Raw genomic sequence first — 20,262 nt, forward strand, 5'->3', positions numbered from 1 at the left:
TTGAGCATAAATTGGCAGATTAAAGCATCTGTTTTGGTAACTGATTCAAGGTCTGCTGAATGTTGACGTTTTTCTTTCTAAACTAAAAAGAAGTGCTTTTTTTTTTTCCCCTGTTTTGCTGACTGATTAATTCCTAGATTGTAATGTTCTTTAAAAAAAAAAAAAAAAAAAATTCCTGCAGTCGGCAGTTGCTATGATGTGACTGGTGCTGATCCCCTCCACTAAAAAAAAAAAAAAAAAAAAAAAAAAAAAAAAAAAAAATTCAACCCCTGCTCTGTGGATTAAGGTAGTGAAAGGATTCAGCTGTGACATACACACCTGCTGACAAAAAAAAAAAAAAAAAAGTGCTATGACGGGTATGTTTTTCACACAGGCGCTCAAAATCTCGAGATGTGTTGCAGCAAATCAAAGCAGCGGTGCCGTGACACTTAAAGCTCACTGACTTGTCAAGTTTGGAGTCTGAGCCTGCGTTTCTCGTCTTTATCACTGCAGCAAAGCGCAACCAGGCTTAAGTGTCCATACAATGATATATGATGCATCATGCTTTCCATAGTAATACTAGTCGTCAATGTAATAAAACTGATGAGAATGAAGCAGAGACCGTGGGTAAAATACACTCCGACGGAGATTAATTACATTAAAAACACCGTGAACGCAGAAGTGTATCATTAAGCCGAAGCCGCTGGAGCGGCGGTAACGTTTCCTCACGGCGGCTTCTCAAGCCGGAGATGACTGGCCAAGCGGGCAAACGTCCAACCGTCTTGGCTGCCTGACACGCCATCCAAGTGGAAACAGGTGAAGCCATCGCTGGTTGCACTCGACATGCAGCCGCACTGGTATTACTTTGCAGTACCTGCACCGCAAGCACTGGAGAGGGTATGGAGTGGAACATTATGATACACTTCAGTGCAACCTACAAGGTGTGTACTCAAAATAGCATGATCGCAAAGTCCTTGCGGTTGGCTCCAGCCATGATCATCATAAGTCAATTTCCTTATTTATAAATCAGATATTTTCATAGTTAGAGCATAGCAAAAATGTTTACAACCATCTAGATCAGGGGTGGGCAAACTTTTTGACTCGCGGGCCGCATTAATTTAACAAAATTGACGGGGGGGATTATGTAGTATTTTACACGTAACGGTCCATTAACGGTCCACCATTAGCATAGCATTTCACCTCCTGCTTCAGTACGGGACTAAACTAAACTAAACTAAACTAAACTAAACTAAACTAAACTAAACTAAACTAAACTAAACTAAACTAAACTAAACTAAACTAAAATAAAATAAAATAAAATAAAATAAAATAAAATAAAATTAAATTAAATTAAATTAAATTAAATTAAATTAAATTAAATTAAAAACCTTAAACTATATTAGGAAAGCAGGAAGTGAACAAATGTAACAGTTACTGATAGTAAAAGTACCAGATGGAGGGGTAGGATTTAATAAGCTTTGCTTCTTCCTACTCCTAACAACTCCTACTCCTACTCCTAAAAATAAAAATAAAAATAAAAATAAAGTTATTTTTTTTTAATTATATAAAAATAAAAATAATGTTAATTAAAAAAATTATATAAAAACAAATAAAAATATAAATAAAAATAGGAAAGCAGGAAGTGAACAAATGCAGCAGTTACTGATTGTTAAAGGATTTAACAAACTTTGCTTCTTCCTACTCCTTTTGGACATGTGGAACTGGGAACTGATTATGGGATGCACTCAATTGTAATCTGATGCATGTTCAAATGAAATAAAACCATTACCATTACCATTACCATATACCCAATACTGTAGGCAAAAAAGACCAAAAATAAGCCATGTATGACTTAAGACATAATGTAGAATAACATGAGTTAGCATTGGGAAAGTCACACCGAGTACTTTGCGCATTGATACTAGTTACCAGTGTAGAATACTACATATCAAAAACATTCAGTCTTGAAAGCGTCTACCGAATGCCCTATAATTTTATTTTAGTTCCTTTAGCCTTGTTGTGCTTAAAAATGCTCAATTTAGGCCAGAAATATGCATGTGTTTGGAATAATAATAATAATAATAAGCCCAAGTCAATTACAAAACAGTACCGATTTATGATTTTATATAGGTTTCAAAACCGGGATTGGATGAATTTACCAAATTTCAAACGCAAAGTTGCAAGGAACGACAGTACTCGCACCGGCAACTTAAAAAAACTCAACGGTTATGTCGGATATCTTTGAATGTTTTTTTTTAATTTCATAGAAAAATGGAAAAAAAAAACATGATGCATATTTTAAAACAAAATTAATCATTCCAGTAGTTTGCTATTTTTTTTCTAATTTTGCTTCTTTTTTTTGTTAAAATGTATTTATACAATGTACCACAGACCAATATCAGGTATAGGTACAGGCCGCGAATAGCTTGTGCGCCACACTTTGGACACCATTGCTTTTATAAGTCCTCATCAGGGATGATCATGTGATGTCAACCACAGCTCCCACTGACTTGTTAGCTTCCTTCGTAGCTGGAACTAATCAATGCGTAGTAGATCATCACAGCTAAACAGCCTAGCATGTGGTTCAGGAGGACATGGGTTCGAATCTCCGCTTGGGCATCGCTTACATTTGAGCAAGCGAGTGAAGGAAGTGATGGATTTTTTTTGGACATTTGGGTGTCATAAACCGATTGAACATGATTAAAAACTTTTGCATAAGAAAATGTTGCCCATGAACACCCAAAAAAAAGCCTTCTTCTCCATTTCTTTCAACATTGTCCTGGAGCCACCGGTTTCTCATGCCAGCAAACAAGACATCCATCACTCTGACAGACAGAACAAATTACACAGGAAACAGAACCTTAATGCGTCAACGGCGCTAATAGCGAACCCGGACACGGCGACATGGCCTTCTTGCTTATGAGCACGCACAAAAAACACCAAAGGGGCAAAAGGAGCAAGGACTTGTGGATACACGTTATTAACATTGCATTAAAGCAAGATTTGTAAACGTCCATTACGGGGCAGCCGGGTGCGATTCCTTCAATGAATGATGCAGACTCACTCCACAGCCAATAAAAGTGTAATTACATGCCCGAGGCCTTGGTGGCGTTGCTGGTGACAGGTGGCTCGGAATGAGGAGGAAGGGATTACCTTCGCTTTTCATTGAGCCGGACCGCCGTCACCTCCGCAAAAGGGGGGAGTCACCTTGGATGAGAGGCCATCATTTTACCAGTCATTAAACTCCTAATCTATGGAGGACCAAAACTGCCAAAATAATAAATAAATAAATAAATAAATAAATAAATAAATAAATAAATAAATAAATAAATAAATAAATAAATAAATAAATAAATAAATACAAACAAAAATGAAAAAAAAATCAAAAAATTAAATACACAAAAATAAATATAAATGGAAATAAAAACAAAAATAAAAAAATATATACATAAATAAAAGCAAAAATAAATACAAAAATAAAAAACAAGATTCAAAAATTAAAAATAAATACAAAAATAAATGTAGAAATAAATACAAAAATAAATATATAAATAGAATTACATATCAATAAATAAATAAAAGCACTCTGCTCTCATATGTATTTATTTCATGCAGCAGACAATGGAAAAACTATTCAAATGAGGGGGCGGTCCTAAGTGTGTCTTGGGTTGAACTCTTCGCCTATTGGTTGATCGACATGTGAGTGCGAAAAAGCTCCGTCGGGGAGGAGAGAGATCAGGCTCCAATAAGGCTTCCACCCGGAAAAGCAGGTAATCCGGGGAAGCATTATCCGAAATATCTGCTAGCAAACGGAGATCCCTGGAGATTGCAGCCATATTTACCGCCATTGAGAGTGGTGTGGTGACTTCCTCTTGCTGTGGCCGTTTGCAGGGCATACCTAGTCGATTTTCGCACTCACATGTCGATCAACCAATAGGCGAACAGTTCAACCCAAGACACACTTAGGACCGCCCCCTCATTTGATTCTACATTTATTTTTGTATTTATTTTTAATTTTTGAATCTTGTTTTTTATTTTTGTATTTATTTTTGCTTTTATTTATTTATTTATGTATATTTTTTTTATTTTTGTTTTTATTTTTATTTGTTTTTATATAATTTTTTAATTATTTTTATTTTTATTTAATTTAAAAAAAATATTTTTTTATTTTTGTTTTTATTTCCATTTATATTTATTTTTGTGTATTTATTTATGTATTTTTTCTTTCATTTTTGTTTTTATTTTCACTTTTATTTATTTATTTATTTATTATTTTGGCAGTTTTGGTCCTCCATACTAATCCGGCCTCGGCGTACGGACGTGATGTCATCTTTCACAAAGTGCCCCCGTGAACTTCGATCACTTAGCATCGAAAGAAGCCATTTTCTCATTTTGTACATCTTATCGCCTTAAGAAAGAAAATAACGCCCGACATGCAAAGTAATATCCGGTAAATCACTTTGTTTTACGCCCAAAGGCCCCCGCAGTTCACGTGTTATTTGGACTCCATCGGAAATCACGTTCTGAGACCTTTACGGGGCATCAGCTGCGAGATTGCAAAGATCATTTGTTTATATGTGTTGTGCCGCATTTGCAAGGCAAAACTATTACATGTTGCGAAACGGAGAGGAAATGATTATTCCCCCCCCCCCCCCCCTCACAGACGGGCAAACACGGCGTGATAAATCAGACAATAAACACTCAAAGCGGGCAATGCGGGCCGTCCGCTGGCTTAACGCTGGTCTAAATATTGGCCTATGGTGATTACCTGAGAAGCCACACTCATCAACATTCCATTCAATGAATCAAGACTGGTGCAAATGTTGGCGTGCTTATTCAGTCTGCACTGTTGAATAAAGAGTAGAGTATTGTACATTTTTTTCACATTTATTTTCTATTTTTTTATTATTTATTGGAGAATATCTGTACAATTAATATTTATTTATATGTAATATACAATTAAATCGATGCTTTTATTTATTTGGGAATATCTGTACAATTAATATTTATTTATATTTTATATACAATTAAATATATTTTTTTATTTATTGGGGAATATCTGTACAATTAATATTTATTTATATTTTATATACAATTAAATTTATTTTTTTATTTATTGGGAATATCTGTACAATTAATATTTATTTATATATTATATACAATTAAATTTATTTTTTATTTATTGGGGAATATCTGTACAATTAATATTTATTTATATTTTATGTACAATTAAATTTATTTTTTATTTATTGGGGAATATCTGTACAATTAATATGTATTTATATTTTATATACAATTAAATGTATTATTTATTTATTGGGGAATATCTCTACAATTTTTATCTATATTTGATATACAATTAAATTTCTTTTTATTTATTGGGGAATATCTGTACAATTAATATGTATTTATATTTTATATACAATTAAATGTATTATTTATTTATTGGGGAATATCTGTACAATTAATATTTATTTATATTTTATATGCGATTAAATTATTTTTTATTTATTGTGGAATATCTCTACAATTAATATTTATTCATATTTTATATACAATTACATTTATTTTTCATTTATTGGGGAATATCTGTACAATTAATATTTATTTTTATTTTATATACAATTAAATTACTTTTTTTATTTATTGTGAATATCTGTACAATTAATATTTATATATATTTTATATACAATTAAATGTATTATTTATTTATTGGGAAATATCTGTACATACATGGGCTATTTCTTGAATACATCATATGCATATGTATCATCTGCTCAAGGCTAGGGGACTCTTTACTCCAAAACAAGTCCTCCACATGCTCAGCACCTGATTCGAGCAAACTTGGCTGTCTGGGCATGAGAGTCTGACCTTTATTGTCTCTTCCGCTCGTGCTGTATATCTGGTTCGCTATATAAGCTTGATGAAACATGTTAGCATTAGGTTTAGCATGGCTGGGGCCAACAGTAGCCGGTTTTGTTGACGACCCAATTGTCAGTCATGGAAAAAAAATATTAAGACTACTTTGTATCTTCAGTTTCTTGTTCATTTTGATGCCTGGTACAATTAAAGGTACAGTTTTTTTGGAAAAATATAATAATGACAAAAATAGCTTATAAGAGTTACTTTTTTGGAAGTACAATGTTATGGTTATTGATGTAAAAATATCAGTTATTTTGGAAAAATAAATAAAAAACATGAAAGTTGCTACATATATATAATCTCTTAAATAAAACTCTTATTATCATTATTATGTCTGTCCAAACAATGGTTGTTAATGTCAACAAATAAAGTGAAGAAAGGACAGTCTAATATTATAGTATTATTATTATTATTATTATAGTAATATTATATTAGATAGTCTCCTATCTAATATTTTCCATGACTGTAAATTGATGCATCCATTTATTGTTTTGCGTCTTTTCCAAAGCTTTATATTCTGAAATAAAAATGTATTCTTGATACTGCATTCTGCCAGGTGGGAGTACAATGATGAGTACTTGTTCTGTGCAAAGCGTGCTTAAAAGCACACGCATACCACGCAACAAAACATGCATTCAATGATCTTATTCTTGCTTATTTTCATAGCATAGAAACGCACTCATGAGCTACCGTTCCGCGACCTTGATTGAGACGCTCGCTATATCGTGTACTATGAAAGGAAGTGCGGGAAACATGCACGTGTCATATCAGAGTCTTTTTCGATACTTGTACCGCTCTTCAAGCCGAGGATCGCACTGTGTACACGCGGCACTTGAAGCTTTTAAGGAAGAAAAAAAAAAAATACGATGAAATTGCTCAGAAGATACTTTGTCTGGTGTGTACATCTTATGGATGTCAAAGCATTTTTTTTTTAATACTTTTTGTCAAAAATACACAGTACCTAATGAGACTACATTAAAAATCATACAAAGTTCTAATTTGGATGGATCAGATAAATGAATGTGAGTGTGAATGGTTGTTTGTCTATATGTGCCCTGTGATTGGCTGGCCACCAGTTCAGCTGGGATAGGCTCTAGCATACCCTTGCATCTTTACTGGGGAAAAGCAGTATAGAAAATGGATGGATGTACTTAGTTTGGTTTCATTTTTAAAGGGTCCATTATTATGCAAAAATGATGTTTTAGTGATATATTAAAGTCATATTTGTCCCTCGGGTTAATGACCACTAATCGTGAGAAATATCGGTCGGTTATGACATGATACCATCGCGGAGCGTAATGTTAGCTATGCTAGTGTTGCTATGTGAAACTCATAAACAGCAACAATAGAATGAAGGCAATGGGTTAATGAAAGTAAAGTAAAAAAAAATAAAAATAAAAAAATCGGACACTAAAGTCATAATATGCAAAGCCTAAATTTAAAATATGAAAGCAAATTATATATTTTTTATGAAAATTCAATATTTTCAATCTCAATACTTTTTTTAATTCAAATATAATGAAAACATGAAAGTTATGAAAAGTCCTTTTTGAAAAATGAGTAAAAAAATAATAAAAATAGTTATAATATTGCTAGAATAAAATCTAATTATATTTATTACATTTCATAATGTGCAAAACATAAATTTAAAATATTAAAGCAAATTATATATTTTTATTGAAAATTCAATATTTTCAATCTCAATATTTTTTAATTCTACTATAATGAAAACAAAAACAAAGTTACGAAAAGTCATTTTTGGAAAATTTGTAAAAAAAAATAAAAATAGTTATAATAGTGCTAGAATAAAATCTAATTATATTTATTACATTATATATTTTTGTCGAAAAAAAACGTGAAATTAATTTACTGGTATATATTTTGTAAAAAAAAAAATATATATATACATACAGTATATACACACGCAGTGTGTATTTCTACGGGAAAGTTGTAGGCCAAGTTGCACTTTTACCGCCGTTTTTTTCGGCTTCAAACTGCACCAAACACGTTCATGTTTTATTAAAATACTAAAAAATAAATAAAATAAAAATATATATATATATATATTTTATTTTATTAAAAACTTTAATAAAAATATATATTCTATTTTAATAAAAACTTTAATTGAAAAAAAAAATATATAGCCGTTTTTTTTCGGCTTCAAACTGCACCAAACATGTTCATGTTTTATTAAAATACTAAAAAATAAATACATTAAAAAAAAATTAATATATATTTTATTTTATTAAAAACTTTAATAAAAATATATATTCTATTTTAATAAAAACTTTAATAAAAAAAATATATAGCCGTTTTTTCGGCTTCAAACTGCACCAAACATGTTCTCTTCTATTGTGGAATTGCATCATCATCTCTTTTTGCCTCGTACAAAACCGTAAAAGATGTATAAATATGTCTTCAGTAGCAAATTGGTTAATATTGTAACCTTTAAGTCGCCATGCCATGATGTGGATTCCCACCCCAGCTCGTGGCAACTTCCTGTTTCCCATACTGGAACAAACCCATCAAGGCAGTCACGATGGTGATGCAGTGATCATCAGTGAATGAGAGCGGGAAGTTAATCCATTGTTATGCATTATCGGAGTGTAAATGAAGGTCTTGGGGGTTAATTAACTGCTGGGCTAAGAACGATGTTAATAATGCAGCCCTAATGCGGAGCAGGTAATAGCACTCTTGAGAATGTCCCGTTCAACTACTGCGTCGAGTTACTACTAAAGACATTTACCATGACATTTTTTTTGGTTTGGTGAGCATTATGCTTCTCGATACCAATTTTTCCTAATTCTTGAAATGAAACAAATTGTTCTCCCTCTAGATTCAATTAAAACTCAATTGCCCCCAAAAAATCTATTTCTCAGCTCTATGAACCAATTAATTTCCTCACCATTGTCTGCATAAAGGAATATGTATTACTCTGCAAAAATGATTGGTGACCAAAAAGTGGTATGACTTTACTTATCATCTCATCCAGTCTCAGATAAGCCGGACAGGAGACTGATTATTACTGGGAAGTTCTTCAAAGTTTCTTTAGAAAAATTATAATATTATATATTATATTCTCTGAGTAGATCAGGAGAGATAATGAATCATCTTCTTATGGAATGATTTTAGAATAATTTTACGTTTTATGGTGTAGTGGTAGGTTACCGGGACATAATTCACCCCGGAACGATCGATAGGGGAGGTTGGCACCCGGAGGGGTGGGCGCAAGGGACGGGGGTTTTTCCTCTTCCTGTTGTGGTTGCGAGACGGGGCTTTCATGTCTCACGTAGCGAAGAGTGCGATGTTTGCAAGAAAAATAAAGTTTTTTCCAAATTCGACACTGGTGACCTTGACAGTAGTCCCGAAGTGTTCGGAGCTACAGCGAACATGGCTAACAACGCCACCCTCAAATTGCCGGAGTTCTGGGAATCAGCTGCTGTGGCGTGGTTCGCCGTCCGCGGCGTGGTTCGCCGTCCGCGGCGTGGTTCGCCGTCCGCGGCGTGGTTCGCCGTCCGCGGCGTGGATGACGACGCATGGTAGCATCATGACAACGCGTGGTAGCAGGGGTGCGCGGGCTTGCCCCGAGGCCAAGTGCCCAGGCGTAGAGCGCTTTGTGTGGGACTGGGGTGCGCGGGCTTGCCCCGAGGCCAGGTGCCCGGGCATAGAGCACTTTGTGTGGGACTAGGGTACGTGTCCCGGGGGACTTCATTCCGGACGCCACCGCACCCTGGTCGGCCGCCCTACAGAGGTCCACCCTGCATCCCTGCATCGCACCACGACACGGTGGACCCACAGGTTCCCACTGCCCTGGGCACGGCACGTTTTGTGTTTGTTCGCCACGACGCGCACCGTGGGCCTTTACGCCCACCCTACGACAGATCATACAGGGTCCCGGAGCACGGCGACAAGTATTCTGTTTTGGACATGGGCGGCCGACAGGAGACTGTCTCGGTCGGTGGACCGGCTGAAGGTTGCGCTGGTGGACGACACCCAACCCCTGACACTGGCGGAGCCCCTTCGCCCGGGTAGGCCCCTGCTCCCCGGCAAGGCGCCCCCTGCCGGACCAGGCATGCCGATCCCCGCTTGGACGATCCCGTCCCCTTCACCACACCCTTCTCCCCTGCCGCAAGCATGGACGATTTTGACTGAATAAAGTTTTCTCGCAAATTCTACACTCCGCCTCAGACTCCAGTTCTTCGGCGCTCCAATGGAATGATTTTGTCGTGCTCGATAGACAAACTTGCCTTCCCAGGGACCAAAAACAACCTGTAGTCCTTTTATTGCGTTGAAATCAGTCGGAATTTGACCAAAAAATACAAAATAGTCTCAAGTTCGACATCTCAGAGGTCTGCGATGTCGGTATACCTCGCTCGATCGCAGTTCAGTGAACATCGACTGCCAATTTCTAGCTTAGCGACAAACCCATAGGAAGTTACTTCGGCTTATATTTCCTCAAGGAGTCGCTGGCGAAACCGCCATTAGATGCATCACAGCTCGGTGTACGTATAGTAGTACGCCGCTAACACCAACGCTGGTAAACCTCACTCCCTGATGCCTTGCGTTGGACATCAAGCCAATAACTTGGGCTTTTAGCTCGATGGCAAGCGAAAATGAAACAGATAACTGTAAACGGTTATCTGGAAATACTCCTTTCCCTGACAGGGGTCACCACCGTGAGTCAATCGCAGACTGACAGGGGGCGGCTAAGGGGTATCACAGGGCAGTTCCTGTCCTTAACTTACTGTAACATCGAGAAACATCGGTGCATCGTACTGAAAAATGAGATTATGAATACAGGGCTCGACAATAACGATGTACCAAAGGCCCGGGGCAATTTAAAACAAAATTCGGGCAAGTAACCCCAATCAGTGATATTCCCGTCGGGGAAGTGTACTTTGGAATGCCATACTGCCAAGAGTTTTTTTTTTAAGCGGTTCTTGTTGGGTGTTGGTAAAAAACACGGACTGCGTAATTCCGCTGGTAATTTGCAAACCAATCCTTGCAAATCTTGAAATGGACCAATCAGAATCGTTTATTTAGGCCGCGGTCCAAAGTCCACAGTCCTGGAATACATGCACCGTTCCACAGCAACGGTAAAGCCAAGGTCAGGTCTCATGATAGGAAATCGGAATTGCACCCGCATAGTCCTGAACAGGACCGCATGTTTGTCCTTTGGAGCATTTTGAAAGGCAAAGTCCTGTTCCGGTGCTGGCACACAGGAAGAGGCTGTTCCCTGACACGCCATATTGGACAAGACAGTAACATGGAACATTTAGAGGAGGATGGAGAGGAGTACGGTCGCGCCCGGCTTGCCAGCTGTGATAATGATGTATAATTTAATTGAAGGCTGCGCGTTCTATCCTCCGTAGGACTCAAACCTCTCCTCTCTTGTCAATGCATTATTCAGGCTAATGGTGACCCTGAAATAGAAAAAAAAAGCTTCTTATCTCTTTAAAGTTTCATTGGAAAGTGCAAAGAGAGGTAAGGTGGAACACCGAGAGTGAGTCAGAGAAGGTTGGGTCGCAGATAAGCTTAGTTTTCGGAATTTCTGATTCCGACCGCAAATACGTCATCGTCCCGGCAACAGTCGAAAACCGGGCAGAAGGTTGAAATTAAGACCACTGAATTGTTAGGGTCGGTTACGACCCGGTTATAATAATAATATAACTATAAAGCAATATTTTGAGCCAAAACTGAAATCATAAGTGTACAATTAGCCAACACTCCTGTGGACTCCTATAGAGCAGCTACACACAATAACCAAGCTTGAGTGGGTTAACAGGTTAGAATACAATAAAAACTATTATGCTAATTTTTTGGCCCTTTGTTTTGAGTTGTGGACTCCTATAGAGCAGCTACACACAATAACCAAGCTTGAGTGGGTTAACGGGTTAGAATACAATAAAAACTATGATGCTCATTTTTCGGTTCTTTGTATTGAGTTGTGGACTCCTATAGAGCAGCTACACACAATAACCAAGCTTGAGTGGGTTAACGGGTTAGAATACAATAAAAACTATTAGGCTCATTTTTCAGCCCTTTGTTTCGAGTTGTGGACTCCTATAGAGCAGCTACACACAATAACCAAGCTTGAGTGGGTTAGCAGGTTAGAATACAATAAAAAACTATTGTCTCATTTTTTGGCCCTTTGTTTTGAGTTGTGGACTCCGATAGAGCAGCTACACACAATAACCAAGCTTGAGTGAGTAAAAAGTTAGAATACAATAAAACTATTATGCTCACTTTTCGGCCCTTTGTATTGAGTCATGGACTCCTATAGAGCAGCTACACACAATAACCAAACTTGAGTGGGTTAACGGGTTAGAATACAATAAAAACTATTGTGCTCATTTTTCGTCCCTTTGTATTGAGTTGTTGACTCCTATAGAGCAGCTACACACAATAACCAAGCTTGAGTGGGTTAACTTCAGGGGATTCAGGTGAATTCACTCATTTGATTGGCTGATTTTATATTTACAATTTGGATCATGGAACGAATGGCAACAAGTACAGCGAACCTGTAAAAAAAACGACTCCATCATGTTGTCATATCGCCTACCTGGAATAAATTATTTTATTATAAAGTAAAGTGTAATTTCCCCTCGCAATTAGAAATCAGCTCGTTAGACACGCGGCTGGAATTAAGCAGCTCGCTATGGGTAGTGGATCAGAGGCTCGGTGTGGCGCCATTATTTTACAGCTTGAGTCTATTATTGCAATCGATGAGGTTTCTTGAAATTGAACCAATGCACACAGTGCATACATCAAGTAGGATTTAAGCTGAACATTAAGTTCCCAATTAGCCTTTAGCTCCACAATGGTGGACCACAATCAACACGTCTATCAAATATTGGGCAGAAACTGCATTCTGAATTATTAACGAAGCATTAGAATGAAATGTTATGAATGTGAGTGTGAATGGTTGTTTGTCTATATATGTGCTATATGGCTGGCCACCAGTCAGCTGGGATAGGCTCTAGCATACCCTCGCAACTCATAAAAAATCGGACACTAAAGTCATAATATGCAAAGCGTAAATTTAAAATATTAAAGCAAATCATATATTTTTAATGAAAATTCAATATTTTCAATCTCAGTACTTGAGATCAATCTCAATACTACTTAATTTCTACTTAAATTCTAATATAATGAAAACAAAAACAGTTACGAAAAGTCATTTTTGGAAAATGAGTAAAAAAATAAAAATAGTTATAATATTGCTGGAATAAAATCTATTTATTACATTTTATAATATGCAAAGCATAAATTTAAAATATTAAAGCAATTATATATTTTTATTGTATTGTAAAAATATATAATTTGCTTATAAACAAAAACAAAGTTATGAAAAGTCATTTTTGGAAAATTAGTAGAAAAAAAAAATATTGCTACAATAAAACTATTATATTTATTACATTTCATAATATGCAAAGCATAAAATTAAAATATTAAAACAAATTATATATTTTTAATGAAAATTCAATATTTTCAATCTCAATACTTTTAAATTCTTATATAATGAAAACAAAAACAAAGTTACGAAAAGTCCTTTTTGGAAAATTAGTAAAAAAAAACATAAAAATGGTTATAATATTGCTAGAATAAAATCTAATTATATTTATTACATTTCATAAGATGCAAAGCATAAATGTAAAATATTAAAGCAAATTATATATTTTTAATAAAAATTCAATATTTTCAATCTCAATACTTTTAAATTCTAATATAATGAAAACAAAAACAAAGTTACGAACAGTAATTTTTGGAAAATTAGTAAAAAATAAAAAATAGCTATAATATTGCCAGAATAAAATTTTATTATATTTATCACATTATATATTTGGCGAAAAAATGTAGAGTCTTGCTCTTCAAAAACATCTCTTCATGGGTTGGTATACAAAACGTGAAATTAATTTACTGGTATATATTGTGTAAAAAATAAATATATACATACAGTATATATAGACACAGTGTGTATTTCTATGGGAAAGTTGTAGGCCAAGTAGCACTTTTACCGCCGTTTTTTTTTCGACTTCAAACTGCACCAAACATGTTCATGTTTTATTAAAATACTAAAAAAATAAATAAAATTTAAAAATATATATATATTTTTTATTTTATTAAAAACTTTAATAAAAATATATATTCAATTTTTTGATGTAATTATATATTCAATAATTAAAAAATATATATATATGCCCTTGAAGATGTGCCGATAGCATCGCTGCAGAGCGCTGAGCGTCAAGCCAATCCTGTTCCCGCCACATTGCTAATAACACCCACACATTCCAGCTTGTACATATTAAATATATATTCCAAAAAGGTGTAAGCATACTACATTAAGGTGTTCGAGAAACGATGCAGCGACACAAAAAGGCTAATTAGCCAATTAGATTCAAGTAGAAAGCCTTTCTTGCCCTTTTTTCCCCAAATATCAAAACAGAAACATTATTATTCATTAACCTGTTATTATTTTCATAACACACACGCAAATATTCATGTGTCAGTTGTCATGAGTAAAAAAAATAAACAGCAGTCACAGCGTGTCAGGGAAACGGGTGAGTGATTTTAACCCTGAATCCACAACAGCCCTCAATGTGTCCCCAACCCCCAAGACACCGGTCAAAACACATTCATTAAAATTAATGACAGTCATTTCATTTTTTTGGCAGGCCGCTGCCTAATTTCCCCACATTAGTTTGGGTACAGCATTAGAACCCCTCTAGCCAGCTCTCCTGTCCTGGTCTTCCCTGGACCTGACTGGAATGATGGCCACCACGGGGGAAAACTGGGTATAAACTACTGCTTGTACTGCTTGTACTACTTCATACAAGATCACAGAACTTGCAATCTCTCAGGCTGTTTACTTGACTTCAAACCAAAGTCAGAAGAGCCTTAAACTTTGAATTTTGGGGCGTGTGAAAGTTAAGTCACAGCATTCAACGTGGATCACTAAAGTGCTGCTCCATCTTGACATGAGTTCCTCTAATGGTAATGGTAATGGTAATGGTAATGGTAATGGTAATGGTAATGGTTTTATTTCATTTGAACATGCATCAGATTACAATTGAGTGCATCCCATAATCAGTTCCCAGTTCCACATGTCCAAAAGGAGTAGGAAGAAGCAAAGCTTATTAAATCCTACCCCTCCATCTGGTACTTTTACAATCACTAACTGTTACATTTGTTCACTTCCTGCTTTCTGAATTAAATTAAATTAAATTTAGGGTTGGGGTTATGGGTTAGGGTTTAGAGTTTAGGGTTTAGAGTTTAGGGTTTAGGGTTTAGGGGTTAGGGGTTAGGGTTAGAGTTGGGGTTAGGGTTAGGGGTAAGGGGTAAGGGGTAAGGGTAAGGGTTAGGGTTAGGGTTAGGGGTTAGGGTTAGGGTTAGAGTTGGGGTTAGGGCTATTAGGGTCAGGGGTAGGGTTAGGGCTATAAGGGTTAGGGTTAGGGTTAGGGCTATTTAGAATAAAGAAGTACATTTGAAACACTTCTATGCTAGGACTACGTTATGCTAGCCATAGCATGTGGAATCAAACTATGGAATGGATTGAGTAAGGAAGTCAAACAATGCACAACGATGAGCCAATTCAAGAAACAATACAAGTGTTTGCTAAATACAAGGATGAAGAGTAATAAAAATAAAAATAAAAATAAAATTAAAAATAAAAATAAAATTAAAAATAAAATTAAAAATAAAAATAAAAATAAAAATAAAAATAAAAATAAAAATAAAAATAAAAATAAAAATAAAAATAAAAATAAAAATAAAAATAAAAATAAAAATAAACAAATAACTTCAATTATATTAGGAAAGCAGGAAGTGAACAAATGTAACAGTTACTGATTGTAAAAGTACCAGATGGAGGGGTAGGATTTAATAAGCTTTGCTTCTTCCTACTCCTTTTGGACATGTGGAACTGGGAACTGATTATGGGATGCACTCAATTGGAATCTGATGCATGTTCACATGAAATCAAACCATTACCACAATGTTCAATGTCCACAAATAACTGTGGACAATGAAGAGTTCCCAGTTACATTACCGAACATGTCAAGTCTTGCAATGATTGTACACAAAAAACAGGTGGTAACCAATAACAATACAGCTCTGAATATATAACATACGTATGTACTATTTCAAATATATCAATTTTGATACCAAAACATGTCACCGTGTTATTTATCTGCTGATATTGTTGATAATCAACCTTGAAATAAATGGCTGTACGTGCATCATTGCCTACATAACAACCATTCCATATCTACCTTATAAACGATTGCATCAACCCAACCATTACAAGCTTTTCATATCCCTTCTTTCAAACAACATTTATTGCTTCCCATCTTTTTTCCCACCGCTTCCAGAATGGAAAGCAATGTATGACAAAGAATGACAAAGAATATATAAAAAAATGTTTTAAAAATACTCCCTGCAGCTATTTTGATTGTTTTCCAAAATGACACTGATATGAATTCCAGCTGGCTGAAGAATCAAAGCTACTCTCTCCTTAGAGACAAAAACTAAAGGAATAGGTCCAGTAATGTTTAAAAGAAAACCAGATTGACTGATTTAGGATGAATTCACATGTGTTATGCTCGGTTGAAAGGAACTCTGCTTGCAAGTGAACTCTGGTGCAGTTGAACTCAAGTACAATCCAGACCATACCAGACCAGAACAGACCAACATGGACCAGTGTTAAAACGACAGCAAAAAGCATGCAGAAGCACTTTCCCTGTATGTGAGGGACAACAGTGCTCTTTAAAAGTATATTTGATAGTCTCTTCATGAAATCTAAGCCAGTAGAAATATAAATGTGGCCCGCAGGACACTAGTTTGAGTCCCCCACCTTGATATGAAAGTTTAATGTTAAAGTTTGATATGGATGCTGTATGGTATCATGTACCCAGAAAAAATTATTACGTTTGATTAATGTTCATGTTAAAGGTTAAATAACTGTTAATAGTTATCCTCCCTATGCGTGTGGAAGTGGTAAGTTTTTGGCTATTTAAGTTGAAAGGAAATAACTCGAAGGCTACCGTTTAGGTCGCTAGCTCTCTAGTTTGCGAGTTAGCACAAATGCGGCCCGCGGGCCAAATGTGGCCTGCCGGACGCTAGTTTAGGCCCCCGCCTTGATATGAAAGTTTAATGTTAGTGCGGCCCACGCAAGTTTGATATGGATGCTGTATGGTATCATGTACCCAGAAAAAATTATTACGTTTGATTCATGTTCATGTTAAAGGTTAAATAACTGTTAATAGTTATCCTCCCTATGCGTGTGGAAGTGGTAAGTTTTTGGCTATTTAAGTTGAAAGAAAATAACTCGAAGGCTACAGCTTAGGTGGCTAGCGCTCTAGTTTGCGAGTTAGCATGTGTCTCAAGACCCTGCAGTTGCGCAATATGTTGTAAATAAAAAGAGTATAAATGTGACTATAGTCGTGTTTTGTCATGTCTACAGGGCTCTAATAATGCTTTGTTCATTTTTATCTGAAAAAAAAAAATTTTCCCACCAACTATATGTGGTTTCTTAAGTTTTTATTATTTGCCGTTTTATTATTATTATTATTATATTTATTTATTACTGATTGATTTTCTTAATTCTTGATTTATTATTTTTCATTTTATTTTGTGCAAAAAAAATAAAAATTAAGTTATTTAAGAACAGTGGAATGTTTTATCAGAGCTTTTATTGTAGAAAAAATCGGAACCAAAACACTGAAAAAGTTTGTATATTTTTCTGTTTTTAATAAATGCGTTTTTTTTTTTTTGTTTTTGGAAAACCTTGACCCCAGACCCTAGCTCCAGTGGCCCCCAGGTAAATTGAGTTTGAGACCCCTGCTTTACGAGTACACAAATTTCCATTGTGGTGCACAACTTATAAATATCACTGCTTATTACGACTACGATGTGTAAGGTAATAATAATAATGATAATCTTTATTTGAAAAAATTACATGATATCATTATGGCAGTCTTTTCATTTTTACATGGGGCAAGTTCGGGCAAGTAGTTCTCACCTTAAGGATTCCCTAAGGGCAAGTAGAGACCTGTTACCTTCGGTCCAATGCCAAACTGCACCAAAGTGCACACCAAGTTTCTCTTTGTGCGGATTGGACCAGAATCCCGAACACCTTCGTTTAAAAAAAAATGCATCCAAAATTGCAAAACCTTACAAAAAATGCATTAAAAAATTAACGAGATATCAACTCTCAGTAAGGTGTGTTCCCATATAGAGACCATATAGCACGGTTATGACGGTGGAGGTCACTGCCCCCCATTACACCGGACACCACAGATCCGAAGCTTTTGCCCTTGCTTCGGATTCATTCGCCGACCCAAACAATTCCATTCATCATTCCTCATAATTCCCCGATATCTCACAGTTAATCCAACAGATATAAACTTCCATGTTATTTCTGTGTAACCGTCTCGATATTGTCGTTTTGTTTATATGACCTACTTTTGCGCTAATTATGACAATTAATGCAGCATATGAATACAAAGTGGACATGAAAAGAGAATCTTATAATTAAAAGCAAAAAAAAAACTGCAGAGCGTACAAAATCCATCCGTTGGAGAACTCGGATCTCATTAAGAACTGAACTTCAGTGAATTCACGTGAAACATCTAAAGACACCGAAGTGCAAGGTGGGAGAACGTTTGGGCAGAAGGTGGCGAGGAATCATGAAATATATAGCGACGAGGTCTCTTTGAAGACACCCGGCATTTCCGCTGAGCGGACGCTAACAATGCCGATAGGCGACACATCGCCGGGGCTTCTTGCCGCCAAAGATTAGAGGTTTCTTTAATCTGACAAAAGGGGATTAAATTCTACAAGAGCGAAAGACCGGGACCGCTCCAAGGGGGGGGGGGGGCGTTGATAAATCATGAAGACTTCTTCACCTCGGTGTTGGTCTTAGTCTTTAAAAACGAAAAAGTCAGTAAGACGGTTACTTCACTGACCGTTTACTAAGTAGAGTCTGCTTACCGAAGTACAGCAAACAATCAAGTTCCACTTTAGAAACAGTCTTAAAGTGTCCAGAAGCAAGGTCAGTCTAGGGGTCACCGACATCTCGTTCAAGAGAACCCTCACATGTCAATCATATGTCAAACGCTAGCCAAAACATTAGAAAGAATTGAAGTGTTGCGTTCACTTACCTCCCTTGTTCCATCTTCCTTTAGTCCGTGCCAAATAGGTGGGATGAGGGCAGCCAGAGAGCACGGAAAGAAACAAAATAAGTTCAAACGCGGAAAGAAATCCAGACTTTGCCCTGGAAAACATGTCCAAGAGTTTCTGGCACTCGAGTCGCTCCTCTCACATGGCTGTGCTTCCTCCCGGAGGGTGGCGGCGGCGGCGGATGTGGCTCACGGAAAGCCAAGCCACTCGTGGGCTGTCATGCGTTACGCCGGTATCAGCAGTGGGTCTCCGGTACGCCGATGCCGGTGCCGATGCCGGTGCTGATGCTGGTGCTGCCGTGCGATGCCACCAGCCCCCGGGGGTTCACTGATGCTGAGGCTCGGGGCGACGCTTCATCCTTGCCTGCTGTGAAGCTCAGCCCCGCCAGAGCTGAGGGGAAGCGGGGAGCGTTAACGTGCAGCTTGCCATGCGACGGCTCAGATACGCGATGAAACTCATTCTCGCACACACAACCGCTCTCTCTCTCCCCCTCTCTCTCTCTCTCTCTCTCCACCATGCCGATGTCGCTTCTGCAGCTGGAATATTTTCGCTCCTCGCTCACTCAGTGGCTTTCAGAGGGAATTCATTCCTCAGCACTCAGGCTTTTTTTTTTTATTTTTTTATTTTATTTTATTTTTTTTTACTGCGAGATTAACCGAGCAGGTGAAAGCAGCAGCCACCTTTTTTTTTTTTTTTTGCACTCTCGGAAACCAGAAGTGATGATGTGAGGTAAACACTGGGAACAGGAAAAGAAAGATTGGCTTCTTTTGATGACCTTGACCGGAAAGAGTATGACATATCAATTGTACCCCCCCCCCCCCCCTTCCACACCCCACCCCCGGCAATGTAAAGGATTAAGCTTAACTGGAGGCAAGGCGACACAGCATAAGCCGAAGACAAAAACTAGTTCACTTTGTAAGGATGGCACCATGTACTTGCTCCACAAGTTTTTTTTTTTATTTATATTGACACTTACTATGGTACCCAGTACTACGGTACTTCGGTACAAGTTGCATTGCTCTAATAATGTTGAAAAAACACATTTAGCAAGTAAGTAACTATGTTTTCTATGGTCGAAAATATTGAATTTATTCACATCCTATATCACCAAAATTAATTTGTCCTATAGTCGGGATTGCTCTAAATGAGAGAAATGTATTTATTTGTGCTACGGAATTCTGC

At 36.5% G+C, this 20,262-nt stretch overlaps 1 protein-coding gene across 5 annotated transcripts in view; it reads right to left on the reverse strand.

Moving 5' to 3' along the window:
* Nucleotides 1-19,506, reverse strand: part of robo2 (roundabout, axon guidance receptor, homolog 2 (Drosophila)) — a 386,548-nt gene extending 367,042 nt beyond the window's left edge. For all 5 annotated transcript variants that reach the window (XM_058079123.1, XM_058079125.1, XM_058079127.1 and 2 more), the window contains exon 1: nt 19,062-19,506. In XM_058079123.1, coding sequence (XP_057935106.1) covers nt 19,062-19,185 — 124 coding nt within the window. In that variant the 5' untranslated portion in view covers nt 19,186-19,506. The remainder of the gene's footprint in view (nt 1-19,061) is intronic.
* Between the last annotated feature and the right edge of the window lie 756 nt (nt 19,507-20,262).

Source organism: Doryrhamphus excisus, chromosome 8, assembly GCF_030265055.1.
Source record: "Doryrhamphus excisus isolate RoL2022-K1 chromosome 8, RoL_Dexc_1.0, whole genome shotgun sequence".
Lineage (NCBI taxonomy): Eukaryota > Metazoa > Chordata > Actinopteri > Syngnathiformes > Syngnathidae > Doryrhamphus > Doryrhamphus excisus.